This window comes from Zea mays, chromosome 7 (assembly GCF_902167145.1).
Source record: "Zea mays cultivar B73 chromosome 7, Zm-B73-REFERENCE-NAM-5.0, whole genome shotgun sequence".
Classification (NCBI taxonomy): domain Eukaryota; kingdom Viridiplantae; phylum Streptophyta; class Magnoliopsida; order Poales; family Poaceae; genus Zea; species Zea mays.
This window is the reverse complement of record NC_050102.1, coordinates 9,073,316-9,088,301: the sequence shown is the minus strand read 5'-3', so window position 1 is coordinate 9,088,301 and position 14,986 is coordinate 9,073,316. Positions and strand designations below refer to the sequence as shown.

Here is a 14,986-nt window from a genome sequence, read left to right as displayed (position 1 = left end):
AAGACTAGCCACTTCATCATTTAATTTGGAAATTGAAACTAGGTGTTCATTACAAGCATCAATGTCAAAATCTTTACACTTATTACACGTTGCAATAATTTCTACACAAGATGTTGATTTACTAGCTATTTCTAACTTAGCATTCAAATCATCATTAATGCTCCTTAAGCTAGAAATTGTCTCATGGCAAGAAGATAATTCACAAAAAAGCATTTCATTTCTTTTAACCTCTAGAGCATGAGATCTTTGTGCTTCTACAAATTTGTCATGTTCTTCATACAACAAATCCTCTTGTTTTTCTAAAAGCCTATTCTTATCATTCAAGGCATCAATCAATTCATTAATTTTATCTACCTTGGTTCTATCTAGGCCCTTAAATAAACATGAATAATCTATTTCATTCTCATCACTAGATTCGTCCTCACTTGAAGAAGCATAAGTAGAGTTTCGAGTACATACCTTCTTCTCCCTTGCCATAAGGCATGTGTGACGCTCGTTTGGGAAGAGGGATGACTTGTTGAAGGCGGTGGCGGCGAGTCCTTCATTGTCGGAGTCGGAAGAGGAGCAATCCGAATCCCACTCCTTGCCTAGATGAGCCTCGCCCTTTGCCTTCTTATAGTTCTTCTTCTCCCTCTTGTTCCCTTGATCCTGATCACTATCATTGTCGGGACAGTTAGCAATAAAATGACTAAGCTTACCACATTTGAAGCATGAGCGCTTCCCCTTCGTCTTGGTCTTGCTTGGCTGCCCCTTGCGACCTTTTAGCGCCGTCTTGAATCTCTTGATGATGAGAGCCATCTCTTCATCATTAAGTCCGGCCGCCTCAAGTTGTGCCACCTTGCTAGGTAGCGTCTCCTTGTTTCTTGTTGCCTTGAGAGCAAGAGGTTGAGGCTCATTGATTGGATCATTCAATGCGTCGTCCACGTATCTTGCTTCCTTGATCATCATTCGCCCGCTCACGAACTTTCCAAGTATCTCCTCGGGCGTCATCTTGGTGTACCTAGGATTCTCACGAATATTGTTTACAAGATGAGGATCAAGGACAGTAAAAGACCTTAGCATTAGGCGGACGACGTCGTGGTCCGTCCATCGCGTGCTTCCATAGCTTCTTATCTTGTTGACAAGGGTCTTGAGCCGGTTGTACGTTTGGGTTGGCTCTTCTCCCCTTATCATAGCGAATCTCCCGAGTTCGCCCTCCACCAACTCCATCTTAGTGAGCATTGTGACGTCATTCCCCTCATGAGAGATCTTGAGGGTGTCCCAAATTTGCTTGGCGTTATCCAAGCCGCTCACTTTGTGGTATTCATCCCTGCACAATGAAGCTAGAAAAACAGTAGTAGCTTGTGCATTTTTATGAATTTGCTCATTAATGAACATGGGACTATCCGTACTATCAAAGTGCATTCCACTCTCTACAATCTCCCATATACTAGGATGGAGAGAGAACAAGTGACTACGCATTTTGTGACTCCAAAATCCGTAGTCCTCTCCATCAAAATGAGGAGGTTTACCAAGTGGAATAGATAATAAATGAGCATTTGTACTTTGAGGAATACGAGAGTAATCAAAAGAAAAGTTCGAATTGACCGTTTTCTTTTTCTCGTAGTCGTCGTCGTCCTTTTGGGAAGAGGAAGATTCGTCGCTGTCGTAGTAGACGGTCTCCTTGATGCGCCTTGTCTTCTTCTTCTTCCCGTCTTTGCGCTTGTGGCCCGAGCCCGAGTCGGTAGGCTTGTCATCCTTTGGCTCGTTGAAGATAGACTCCTTCTCGTTGTTGTTGACCACCATCCCCTTTCCCTTAGGATCCATCTCTTCGGGCGATTAGTCCCTTCTTGAAGAGAACGGCTTTGATACCAATTGATAGCACCTAGAGGGGGGGTGAATAGGTGATCCTGTAAAACTTAAAACTTAAGCCACAAAACTTGGTTAAGTGTTAGCACAATAATCACCAAGTGGCTAGAGAGGAGTCTCGACAAAACACAATAACCACAAAGATATCAATCACAGAGATGGCACAGTGGTTATCCCGTGGTTCGGCCAAGATCAACGCTTCCCTACTCCACGTTGTGGCGTCCCAACGGACGAGGGTTGCAATCAACCCCTCTCAAGCGGTCCAAAGACCCACTTGAATACCACGGTGTTTTGCTTTGCTTTTCTTAATCCCGTTTGCGAGGAATCTCCACAACTTGGAGCCTCTCGCCCTTACACTTGAAGTTCACAAAGAAGCACGGAGTAAGAGAGGGATAAGCAACACACTCAAGACAAGAAATCACAGCAACACCACGCACACAAGTCGCAACAAGAGCTCACAACACAACTCAATGAGTTCACAACTCAACTAGAGCTCTAATTGCTATCGCAAAGAATCAAAGGCGCGGAATCGATGTCTTAGTGCTTAGGAATGCTTTGAGTATGCTTGATCTCCTCCTCCATGCGCCTAGGGGTCCCTTTTATAGCCCCAAGGCAGCTAGGAGCTGTTGAGAGCAATCTGGGAAGGCAATTCTTGCCTTCTGTCGTCTGGCGCACCGGACAGTCCGGTGCACACCGGACAGTGTCCGGTGCCCGATTTCTTTCCTTTTTCAGCGAAGTCGACCGTTGGCAGCCAGAGAGCCGTTGGCGCACCGGACATGTCCGGTGCACACCGGACAGTCCGGTGCCCCCTTCTAGCCGTTGGCTCGGCCATGTGTCCCGCGCAGATCGCGCAGCCGACCGTTGGCCCGGCCGACCATTGGCTCACCGGACAGTCCGGTGCACACCGGACAGTCCGGTGCACACCGGACAGTCCGGTGAATTATAGCCGTACGTCGCCGGTGAATTCCCGAGAGCGGCCAGTTCGCTTCGAGTCAGCCTGGCGCACCGGACACTGTCCGGTGCACCACCGGACAGTCCGGTGCTCCCAGACTGAGCAGAGTCTTGGCTGCTCGAGCCAAGACAATTCCAATTCGATTTTTCCTGTTTCCAGCACTTAGATACAATACATTAGTCTCTAAAACAATGTACTAAGTCTGAGAAACATACCTTTATCCTTGATTTGTACTTTGCCCACCATTTTACACTTAGGCACTTGTGTTGGACACTAAATCACCAAAATACTTAGAAATGGCCCAAGGGCACATTTCCCTTTCATATACATGGACATATAAAACACAAGCAATCTACAATCACAAGTTATGCATACTTACACATAATTATAGATGTACAAATTAATAATTAAGCATGACATGAGTACATGACACATGAAAGTTCGAGTAATTCGGGTATTTCGGGTACCCGATTGTGATACCCGAATTACCCGAAATAATTTCGGGTTTTGCAAGTTGCTACCCGAAATTCCCGAACAAAATTCGGGTTTCGGGTATTTCAGGTTCGGGTATTTCGGGTTACGGGTTTTTTGCCCAGTCCTATCATCATGCAGCATATTCATGAGGATGTTGTTCGGTGGGGCTTGGCAGGGGCAAGATATCTTAGGAGATTGTGGCCTTAGGTGCTGGTGGGGCTGGGGGTTGTTTGGTTACCCACCCCCTTTTTTTTCTTCTTCTTTTTTCTGTCTTGATCTATTTTCTTTTTTTTTTTTTTTTTGGCAGCTTGTACTGGGTCTATTTTAGACCTCTATCTCCTTTTTCTTAATATATAAGATGCGCAGTTCTCCTGCGCGTTCGATAAAAAAAATGTTAGAGTGGATGCACTAACCAGTTCAGCCCAAAAGCTTAAGCTTATGGGAGAAGGTAGTCAATCCACTAATACACTTCAACACTAAGGGTTTCTTGGGTTATTGCTTGCAGTTGAAGAGGTCTGCTGTTGTGAGCTCTATGGGTTGAAACCCTTGAAAATTGGAGAGGTTGGTCTTAAGTTGGTCCCAAGATTGGATTGATTTCAGGTGCAGTAAAGAGCATAATTGTTGAGCTGGGCCTCTAACTATCACGATGTGTGAGTTCACTAATGTAGCTTCCTCACCTCCTCTAGAGATGACTACCTCTTAAAAGCTCATAAAAATTGTTTTGGATTAGATTGGACATCATAAGTTGGGAGCATGTTGATTTGTAGCCTAGAGTCATCGTGCAAACTGCAAACTTGTTTATAATGTTGAGTTTGGATCAACAAAGATGAACGATCGTTGGGAGCATTTTTCTTGCGAAGCTTTTGCTATAGAACCTAGGTCATCGACATATATGTTGTCTTGGTTAATATTATGAATATCTTCGTTTAGCCACCATAGAGTGGCTTTGGCCTCTTCATTTTTTAGCTCCAATGACTTTTCTCTTGATCTTCTTTGGCATTTTTTTATTTCTCTTTGCTTAGTTTGTAATTGATCTTACAATTCTTTAAACATTTGTTCTTCAACTTTATCTTGGTCTGATTATGTTTGGACAAAGCCTTGGTTTCCATTAGTGTGGAGTAGACTATTCTATGTTCCACTACATGTTGTTTTCTTCACGAGTCTGACCATGTGCCCATGGTCGTAGGTGTTAACAGTCACACATATGGTGGTGCCAAATATTGGGCAAACAAATTTGCTCAAACACCAAAACTGCAAGAATAAGCTCTATTGGGTATTGATTCAATATCTATGAACAATATATTTAGGGGATATTTATAGAGGTCGTCACTTTCATAATGGCATACCCAAAGTCTAAAACACCCTTGACTAGTTTGATTATAATAGTTTTTCCATTTAAAGGTGTTAGAACTGTGTTTTGTAATGGGCATAGGCCCAACTATTCCTAATATACATTCTCCAATCCCTGTTAGGGTTGGGGTATTCTCTCCCTTCCAATATGGTATCAAAGGAATGAGCCCTCTCCTTGGCCGCCGACCACCCAAACCCTAACCCACCGGCCGGCGGCGACCGCCGTCACCCCCATCTCCGGCGCCGCGTGCGCTCAGCCGGCCCTCCCCTCCTCTCCTATCCCGTCCTCCTCCCATCTCCTCTTCCCCACGACGCAGCAGGCCGAGCTCCTCCTCAGCGTCGGCCACCCCGCCTTCCTACGCGGCCTCCGCCGCGCGTAGTCCGCGCAGCCGCCCGCGCCGCCGCCACTCCCGACGCGCCCGCCGCACGGCCTTCCCCTTCCTGCGCGGCCTCCGCCGCGCGCAGCCCGCGCAGCCGCCCTCTGCCTTTTGGCCGCCGCTAGGGAACAGTGAAGGCGCCGCCGACTTCTTGGCCCGTGCCGCCGTCGCGCAGCAGCCACCACACCCAAGTCCGGCACCCTCGTCAGCCATGGACGGGGACGCGACAGACCGCACCACCGCCGGTCCAGCCGTGCCCCCGGTACCTGCTAGTGCACCCGCGCGCCCACCCACCCCCCGTCCGCCGCCGGCGCGGATGCCCGCCTACCCGCACCCGGCGCCGCCAGCGCTCGCGCCGCTGGCCTTGTCCCCTCCGGACTCGGCCTCTCGGGCTACCCAGAATCCCCTGGCGCCCTTACCGGCCTTACATCGCCGACCCACCTTCCCCGCCAGCCGCCTCCGGGGTTCTCCGCCACTCGTCCGCTCGTTGCCGACGCCACTTGGATTTCTGCGGCGCCTTCCGTTGACTCCGGGCTGGTGTCTGCCATCGCCTAGACGCCTACATCCAGGCTGCCCTGGAGGCCTCAAAGGAGCGCGAGCCCGCGCGACCCGCGCTCTCGAGCAAGAGCGCACATTGGGAGCCACTCTGACAGCACAGATGGCTACTGCGCAGCGTCTCCTTACCGGCCCCCTCCGGTTGCTCAGGAGGCACCACCGCCCACCCCGGAGGCTCCCCACGCCTCTGGACTCGACGTCGACCACATCCACGCTCTCCACGCCCAGGCCGCCGGTCTACACAACATCCGGTCCCTCGTGTCCATCGTTCTGGACCCGGCGTCCTCCCACTACCCTCGCTGGCGAGGGCAGGTCCTCCTCACCCTGCAGCGCTACGCCCTCGACGACCACGTCCTCGACGACGTCGACAGCCCGCCGTCCCTGGCCTGGTCCCTGATGGACAAAGTGGTCCTCTCCTGGCTCCACGGAACTATAACCGTCGAGCTCCAGGACATCATCCGCGACCAGGCGGACACGGGCCGTCAGGCGTGGCTCGCCCTCGAGGAACAGTTCCTCGGGAACCGGGACGCTCGCGCCCTGCACCTCGACGCCCAGTTCCACCAGTTCTCCCAGGGGATCTCGACGTGGGGGAGTACTGCCGCCAGATGAAGGGCCTGGCGGACTCCCTCCGTGATCTCGGCGAGCCGGTCGCGGACCGCACCTTGGTGCTGAACCTCCTGCGTGGCCTCAGCCCCCACTACGGTCACCTGAAGGCTCTCATCAAGCGGATCGTGCCCTTTCCCACCTTCCTTGCGGTGCGGAATGAGCTTCTCCTCGAGGAGCTCACCATGACGCACGAGGCTTCCCCGCCGGCCTTGGCCCTCTACAGCGCCACCACTGGTACCCAGGCGTCTTCCTGGGGGCAAGCCCCCCGCACTTCGTCCACCGGGGCCCCCAATCGCGCCCCCGCCCCGACCCCTCGCCACACCCCCACCACTGACGGCGACCGTCACCCTCGCAAGGGCGGTCGTGGGGGTGGCAGTTCCTCGCGCGGAGGTACCACCGGCCGGGGCGGCGGCCACACCTGGCAGTCATTCTACAACCCTTGGACCGACACCATCTCCATGTGGTCGGGTCAGACTCCCGGTGCCTCTCGCCCTCCAGCTCCGGCGCCGGCTCTTTCTGACCACGCCACCTGCCTAAGGCGCGCCACCGTACGACCCGCCACCGACTCACCCAGCACCACCTCCGCAACAGCCTATGGGGACCTCTACCACACCACCATGGTCCCCGTTGGCTGGAGGCTAGGACGCCAATGCCCTCGCCGCCGCCTACAACACCATGGCGTTTGCTCCACCTTCCTCTGACTGGGTCATCGACTCCGGTGCCTCCTACCACACCACTCCCACTACAGGCATGCTATCTCACTCTCACCAACCTCCTTCCACACACCCTACCTCGATCGTCGTTGGCAACGGATCCACTCTTCCGGTCACCTCAGTAGGTGCCTCGGTTCTCCCTGGACCGTTCTACCTCAACGACGTTCTCGTAGCCCCTCACGTCACTCACAATCTCCTTTCTGTCCGTCGGTTCACCACCGACAATTCTTGTTCCATTGAGTTTGACCCCCTTGGTTTTTCTGTGAAGGATCTGGCTACCAGGACCCCACTCGCCCGATGTGACAGCGTCGGGCCCCTCTACACACTCGGGGCGTCGTCCACCGGCGTGTCTCCGCCCCCCGTCCTGGTCTCCATCGCCACCTCCACCACTTGGCATCGTCGTCTCGGCCACCTAGGACCTGACGTCATGACCAAGCTCTCCAGCACTTTAGATTCTTCTTGTAATCGGGGACATTTTGAGAGCCTCTGTCATGCTTGTTAGCTTGGCCGCCATACCCGTCTCCCTTTTACTACATCTTCATCTAGGGCTGAGCAGGCTTTTGACCTGGTTCATTGTGACCTCTGGACCTCCCCTGTACTCAGTCTGTCCGGATACAAATACTATTTGGTCATTTTGGATGATTTTCCCATTTTTATGGACTTTTCCTCTCCGCTTGAAGTTCGACACGTTTCCCACTCTCACTCACTTCTTCACTTGGGTCTCCACTAGAGATGGCCAAACGGGCCGCCCGGCCCGGCCCGGCCCGGGCCCGGTGAAGCCCGGCCAAAAACCGGGCCGGTCCTGCTAAGCCCGCGGGCTTAATTTTCTGTCCAAGCCCGGCCCGCAGCGGGCCTAACCGGCCCGTTTAGCACGAAAAAATGGGCCAAAAAGCGGGCTAAACGGGTCGGTAAGCACGTTTTAGTGTAAAAAAACGGGCTTAACGGGCTTAGAGGTAAACGGGCCGTGCCGGGCTAGCCCGCCGTGCCTAGTTTCCTGTCCAAGCCCGCCCGCTTATTCGTATCGTGCCGGGCTCGGACCGGACCCAAAAAGCGGGCTTCGTGCCGGGCTCACGGGCCTCGTGCTTATTGGCCATCTATAGTCTCCACCCAGTTCCACCGCCCCATCCGTGCACTGTAGTGTGACAATGGCCGCGAATTTGACAACCATGCCTCTCGGTCGTTCTTCCTCGCTCGTGGCGTTCAGTTGCGTCTCTCGTGCCCTTACACATCTGCCCAGAACGGTAGGGCAGAACGCATGATTCGCACCATCACCAACATGATCCGCTGCCTTCTCTTCTAGGCCTCTCTTCCTGCCCGCTACTGGGCCGAGGCCCTTCACACGACCACCCACCTCCTCAACCGCCTCCCCTCGAAGGCGGTGAGCCACCCCACCCCCTATTTCGCCCTGTACGGCACTGCCCCTTCCTACACCCACCTCCGCGTCTTTGGTTGTGCCTGCTATCCCAACTCTTCTGCTACTGCCACTCACAAGTTGTCTCCACGCTCCACTCGCTGCCTCTTCCTTGGCTACTCCCCTGACCACAAGGGGTATTGCTGCCTCGAGCTCACGTCCCATCGCATCATCATCTCTCGTCACGTCGTCTTCGACGAAGATGTCTTTCCCCTTGCCGGCTCCACCCCGCCCCCGATCTTGACTCCCTCCTGGAGTCCGATCCGTGCACCCCTCCCTCCCAGGCACCTCGCCTCGCGCCATTGCCTGCGCCACGCGCGGCCACGTCGACCCCGCCTGCGCCTCGCGTGGCCCCGTCGACGCCTCCTGCGCCACGCGCGGCCCCGCCGACCCCGCATGTGCCACGCGCGGCCATGTCGACCCTGCCTGCGCCACGCGCGGCCACGTCGACCCCGCCTGCGCCACGTTCGGCCCCGTCGACCCCGCCTGCGACCCGCGCGGCCACGTCGCCACTGCCTGCGCCTCGTACCGCCCCGACGACTCCGGCCCCGTCGACGAGCGGGGCCCGCTTCGCCGACCCCGCCATCTTCTACCATCGTCGCGGGAGCGCTCCTCCCTCGGCGCCCACGGACCCGGGCCCCTCGATGAACCCGCCCCGATTCGCCGATCCCGCCGTCGTCTACCATCGCCGTGGGCCGGCCACACCCGTGGTCCCTGAGCCACCGGTGTCCCACCCCGTCGCCATTCACCGCGCCCCCGGGCACACTCACCCAATGGTGACTCGACGTGTTGCCGGTGTCCTTCGGCCTGTCGACAGGCTGATCCTCGCCGCTGACACGTCCACTACACCACCGGACGCCTCCCCCGGTCCCCTCCTCCGTCCGCACTGCCCTCGCCGACCCTCACTGGCGTCGGGCCATGGAGGAGGAATATGCGGCCCTGCTGGCCAACCACACCTGGGACCTGGTGCCTCGTCCTCCCGGCACTAATGTGGTCACTGGCAAGTGGTTATTTTGTCACAAGCTGACTTCGGATGGCTCCCTTGACCACTACAAGGCCCGCTGGGTCCTTCGGGGTTTCACCTAGCGCCCCGGTGTGGACTACGACGAGACCTTCAGCCCTGTCGTCAAGTTCGCCACCGTCCGCGCCGTCCTCTCCCTCGCCCTCTCCTGGAACTGGGCGATCCACCAGCTCGACGTCAAGAACGCCTTCCTTCATGGTACTCTGACGGAGACTGTCTACTATAGCCAGCCCACTGGCTTCGTCGACGCCGCTAACCCGGACCTGGTCTGCCGGCTGAACCGCTCACTCTACGGCCTCAAGCAGGCGCCGCGGGCTGGTATAGCCGCTTAGCCACCTACTTGGCCTCCATCGGCTTCGTCGAGGCCAAGTCGGACACATCCCTCTTCATCTACCGGCGGGGCGAGGACCTCGTCTACCTCCTCCTCTACGTCGACGACATTGTCCTCACTGCCTCCACCGCCAACCTCCTGCAGCGTACCATCATCGCCCTCCAGCGGGAGTTTGCGATGAAGGACCTGGGGCCTCTCCATCACTTCCTCAGCATCACTACCGAACATCGGCCCCAGGGTCTCTTCCTACATCAGCGCCAGTACGCCCTCGACATCCTGGAGCGGGCTGGCATGTCCGACTGCAAGCCCTGCTCCACGCCTGTTGACACCTAGGCGAAGCTCTCTGAAGACGACGGCCCCGCGGTCTCCGACGCGACGTCTTACCGGAGCTTGACAGGCGCACTCCAGTACCTCACCTTCTCCCGGCTCGACATCGCCTACGCTGTTCAGCAGGTGTGCCTCCATATGCACACACCACGGGAGCCCCACCTCACCGCTCTCAAGCGGATTCTGCGCTACCTACGTGGCTCCCTCGACTACAGTCTGCTCCTCCGACCATCACTGACGTCGGAGCTCGTGGTCTACACCGATGCCGACTAGGCCGGCTGCCCCGACACACGCCGATCCACTTCCGGCTATGCCGTATTCCTGGGCGCCAACCTCGTCTCCTGGGCTGCCAAGCGGTAGCCCGTCGTCTCCCGCTCCAGCGCAGAGGCTGAGTACCGCGCCGTAGCCAACGGTGTGGCGGAGGCCTCCTGGCTGCGCCAACTCCTCCACGAGCTCCACAGCCCACTCCAGCGTGCCACCCTCGTCTACTGCGACAACGTCAGTGCCGTCTACCTCTCCACCAATCCCGTGCAACATCAGCGCACGAAGCATGTGGAGATCGACCTGCACTTCGTCCGCGAGCGTGTCGCTGCAAGTGACGTTCGGGTTCTTAGCGTCCCTACCACGCTGCAGTTCGTCGACATCTTCACCAAGGGGTTACCGACGAGTGTATTCCTAGACTTTCGTTCCAGTCTCAACATCTGTATAGGATAGAGTTGTGACTGCGGGGAGTGTTAGAACTGTGTTCTGTAATGGGCCTAGGCCCAACTATTCCGAATATACATTCCCCAATCCTTGTTAGGGTTGGGGTATTCTCCCCCTTCCAATAAAAGGTGGTTCAGTTATTTGCTTTCCATTTCATGCTATATGGTTCTGTCTAGTGTTTACACAGTCATCGTAGACAGAGCTCCATGTCTTGTGAATGAGCCAATTTCTCCTTATTTCTTTTTTGACTTTGCTTCTCAGCAAAGTTCACCTAGTGGCTTCGCTTGATCTCTGAGGGGAAGAGCGAAGAGTCTTCATCAGGGAGACAGATACCTAGTGGCTTCGCTTGATCTCCGAGGGGGATAGTCTTCATCACGGAGGCTTCATTGGTCTTGAGGCTTCATCTATCCTTTAGTGAAAGAGAATGATATGGCTTTACATCTCGTCGTTGGTCTTCGTAGTCTATCAAAATGATACAGTAGATTTTGTCCTTTACAAAAGGAAAATATGATCAAATAACTTCAATATTCGCTTTGAGTCTTCGTGCTCGGATGAATCGAAGTAGTCTATTGAAGTAGATTTTCCCAATATGATCAAATAACTTCAATATTCGCTTTGAGTCTATCAAAATGATACAGTAGATTTTCCCATTTTCTTTTCTTAATACGAAGCCAATTCTGAAAACAAGCATCAAATAAAGGAGGAAGTGATTGTTAACCGACTCCAAATTACATCGGAAAGTGTGTTTGTCCAAGAACAAATCTCCAACATGAGCTAACTGAGAAAATGCCTTTTATACCACGAAAAGCGAAATGCATTTGTGTATAGATTGGGGTTAGTATAATAGCCCATAATAAGTTCTGGTATGTTGATCTTAAATTCTTGAGCAGTTTTAGTTAAGGGGCTTCTGTAATTTACAAAATCACAATTCATTATATTTGTCGTTTTTTTATCCATGTCTATTCTTTTGTTATGGGATATATAAATACTTCGGTCATCCTCGTATATATAGAAACTCGGTGGGTTTCTTCTTGAAGCATGTATACAATCTGTATTTTTATTTTATCCAGTGAGAAATCAGGTCATCATCAATTTAGCATGGCATTTTTTTTTCAGGGCAACAAAATGCTGACACTCTCTAAAATCTGCATAACCAGCTGGTAATGCCACATCTACCATGCTGCAGCTCATTTTCTTATTCTGAAGATTGTTTATTGCCTACCATCGTCTACCATTTTCTTATTCCGAAATGGTTAGCTCAAAGTAGCAGGCAGGGAAACTTTTGGGAACATATACATTGAAATAGAGTTCACTGCAATCTGATGGGTGGTGTTCTTATTCTTGATAATGATCACCATGTGGTGCCAATCACCAATAATTCCGCTGAAACAATGGGCGAGAACTGATCTTTCTCATTTGGCGAAAAGCAATGTTGTTTGATGTGGCACATCAGAAACCCATACCATACCATACAAAAAATTTGCCGAGAATCATGGGTAAGTACATAGTCAGGACTCAGGGAAAGACCTAATTCCTGCACGGTGACATGGCCAGCGAAGTTGTATCACCACTTATTAGAAGGCATACAGCAATGCGCAGATGAGAAGCAGTAAGCTCGCTGCATTCTTTGAGTTTGTGGAGCTTGAGGCTCCATTTGCTGCATCAAATAGAACACCGTTGCCAGGTTAGTGCAAATATACATTCTTGTATAGCTAGGCCGGTCTCCATACTGTTTGTAAGCATGCAAACTACTGCACGTAATCTTTGAAGTTTTATCATCTAGGGGCATGTGAAGCATCTGAGACGAAAGCACCTGAAGGGGCATCTGCAGCTGTGTCGGCTTCTTCCTCCGCTGCCGCTGCTGGTTCGTCGGGAGGCGTCGGTGCAGGTGCCGCAGGGACGCCTGAGACCAGGTACGTACTAGGATTCTAAGCGGCAACAGAAACTGGCAATGGTTTGCATTTGAACGATGACCTGACACATGACATGCCTGTGCACTGGCTGAGCGGCGGCGCCTTGACCTTGCAGACGCCGGGGAGCTCCAGTGCCCTGGTCTGGTTGATGGCGATGCCGAAGGACGTGGCGGTGCCGTCCAGGACCATGCAGAGGCAGCGGGGGTCGGTCTGCACGACTCCAGCCAGCACCGAGCAGCAGGAGATCCCCGGCTCCGACGCCTTGCTGGAGATGAAGTCCATGCACGGGGCCAGGGTCATCATCACGCTGGAACAGCCGTTGCCCTGCGCCGCGGCCCTGGAGACGAAAGCCAGCGCTGCCAGCGCCAGCGCCAGCAGGCTGGTCGTCATCACTGAGGCGGAGGCGGACCCCATCGTTCGTGCAGCCCTCGTCGATCGATGCAGGCTGCACGAAGCGATGTTGAGAACTTTCGATATGGCTCGGTTGAGTGGTGGCTGTACGGGCGCTGAATGAGAAACGAGCGAGGGGCAATATTGCTGTGGTGCGATCCTGTATCGTTGGAACCCTACTATACCAGGAAGGCGCCATGCTCATGCTCTCCCCGGCGCCGCACAGGTGGTTGGCCATGGTGGTGAATCCTGGTGGCCTTCGCTTGCAGCATCCTATTTATGGAAAATAAATGGAAGGGTCTTGGTTGCTCAAAGCTCGTCTCAGGCTGATCCAGCCACTCGGTTCTTTCTTGGTTCTTTTCTGGCTCTGGGTTGGTGGTTGTTGATTTTGCATTGTATATATACTAGATCAATAGGCGCGCGTTGCGCGCCCTATGGTAGTGCGTTGAAACTACAAAGAAATGAAAAACATAAATATCACAACACTCTTTCTCTTTTGCAATTATAGCCTTCAAATAGTAAATATGTACCTCTATACGCTCTTAACTTAATCGCCTCATTCTTGGCAGGTTTCATGAGTTGCTTCTTTCTGTAAATGTAAATGTGGACAAAGAATAGGGTTGATGGAATTTAGTTGACTATTAAATGATTTGTAAGTGCTCATAATGGGACCACATTCACTTGCAAGAGATTAGTAAGAACCTAGCAGGATACGTTTCTTTATTCTTGATTTACATTTTTAACTTGCAAATATACTGGTGGTCTTACTACTGATACAGTCATATATTTACAGAAACATAATTTGACGAGTAAAATATTTTATTTTATATGGTTTCTACAATGCCCTAATCTTGGTAGGCCCCATAAGTTGCGACCTGCTGTAAATATGGGCAAACATTGAAATTGAAGAGATTTAGGTGAGCGCTATGTGAGTCATAGGTGCTCATAAAGGACCATCACGCATTTAGGGTCGCTAGAATCATGGTGCATGGATACAATACAATATGTTCAGGTGCATAGACAATGTTGCATAATAATGACTTGCGATCCTCTAATATTTTTATCCACAAATTTTAATGCCTAATACTTGGTGCTCTGCATGATTTGCATTCAATCTAAAAGTGCACAGATAACAAATTGATGGAAAGTATGTGTACTGTTCACAGTACCACTATGCAGAAACAGAAATGGAAGTCTTACAGGAGTGAAAAGAGCTTCAGGAGCCTACTTTAATAACTCTTCCATCTGGAAGCTGATCACAAAAACTAAGCTTACAGTAAGAAAAGGAACAAGGAAGAAATGCAAGCAGGACAACTTACAGTGTAACTTTTCACATGGATTGTGGTCTCAAGTCCTAGCTGGTATTCTCGTTTGTAATCATAACAATATATAATTTAACTATCACCACATAGATAGAAACAATAATAAGAAAAATAAAGCAACTTACCTTATATAGAACAGTTTCTCTTTTATTTCTCTGACAGTCTCAAAATCAGCAGATTTATTCATGGCATACCTTTTAAAGTGGGAGAATTGATTGAATTAGAAAAATAATGTACCAACAACTGCAGAAGACAACATCTTCAGAGCAAGATAGGTATTACCCTTTCCTTGAGAGTAGGTCAACAAGATAAGATGTTATATGCCTTCCAGCTACATTCATGCTCTATGTCAGATGTGGATAAGAGTATCCATCAACTACAGGCACCTGAACACATGGAAAAAGATGATAGTACAAATTTAAATTCTAAAGTGAAATAAATTAGTTAAACTTAAAAGCTTCACATCAAAGTATCTGTTAAACGATACACTTGTAGCACAGGGATAAAAAAGATTGCTCACTGATCCAAACTTAATATCCTAAATGGAAACATGTTTTGTGACATGAGTGAAGTCGCATGGTTGTAGATTTTTTAAAGCAAATAATGTAAAAAACATAAAAAAGGCACGCTGAAAATAGAAAAGAGTATGAGATGCAGAGGATTCAAACATTGTTTTAAAACCAGATAATAC

At 51.7% G+C, this 14,986-nt stretch overlaps 1 protein-coding gene, 1 long non-coding RNA gene and 1 other non-coding gene across 4 annotated transcripts; 1 reads left to right on the top strand and 2 right to left on the bottom strand.

The window, feature by feature from the left end:
- Positions 1 to 10,788: 10,788 nt before the first annotated feature.
- On the bottom strand, positions 10,789 to 13,079 carry LOC100285403 (uncharacterized). Of its 2 annotated transcripts, NM_001413488.1 has the most exons (4): positions 12,661 to 13,079; positions 12,484 to 12,573; positions 12,198 to 12,327; positions 10,789 to 11,160 (listed from the first exon to the last, which is right to left on the bottom strand). In NM_001413488.1, exons 1-3 carry the CDS (start codon positions 12,995 to 12,997, stop codon positions 12,245 to 12,247), a joined length of 510 nt encoding a protein of 169 aa, NP_001400417.1. In that variant the 5' UTR covers positions 12,998 to 13,079; the 3' UTR covers positions 10,789 to 11,160; positions 12,198 to 12,244. The 2 variants fall into 2 exon arrangements, with proteins under 2 accessions (NP_001400417.1, NP_001151768.2); NM_001158296.2 differs by lacking the exon at positions 10,789 to 11,160 and having other exon boundaries at positions 11,972 to 12,327.
- A 753-nt stretch (positions 13,080 to 13,832) lies between these two features.
- On the top strand, positions 13,833 to 13,939 carry LOC111589854 (small nucleolar RNA snoR103). Its single transcript, XR_004851685.1, has one exon. It is a non-coding gene; the product is annotated as a small nucleolar RNA snoR103 (small nucleolar RNA).
- A 239-nt stretch (positions 13,940 to 14,178) lies between these two features.
- LOC109940755 (uncharacterized) lies at positions 14,179 to 14,676 on the bottom strand. Its single transcript, XR_002263405.1, has 4 exons — positions 14,578 to 14,676; positions 14,421 to 14,489; positions 14,293 to 14,331; positions 14,179 to 14,225 (listed from the first exon to the last, which is right to left on the bottom strand). It is a non-coding gene; the product is annotated as an uncharacterized lncRNA (long non-coding RNA).
- Between the last annotated feature and the right edge of the window lie 310 nt (positions 14,677 to 14,986).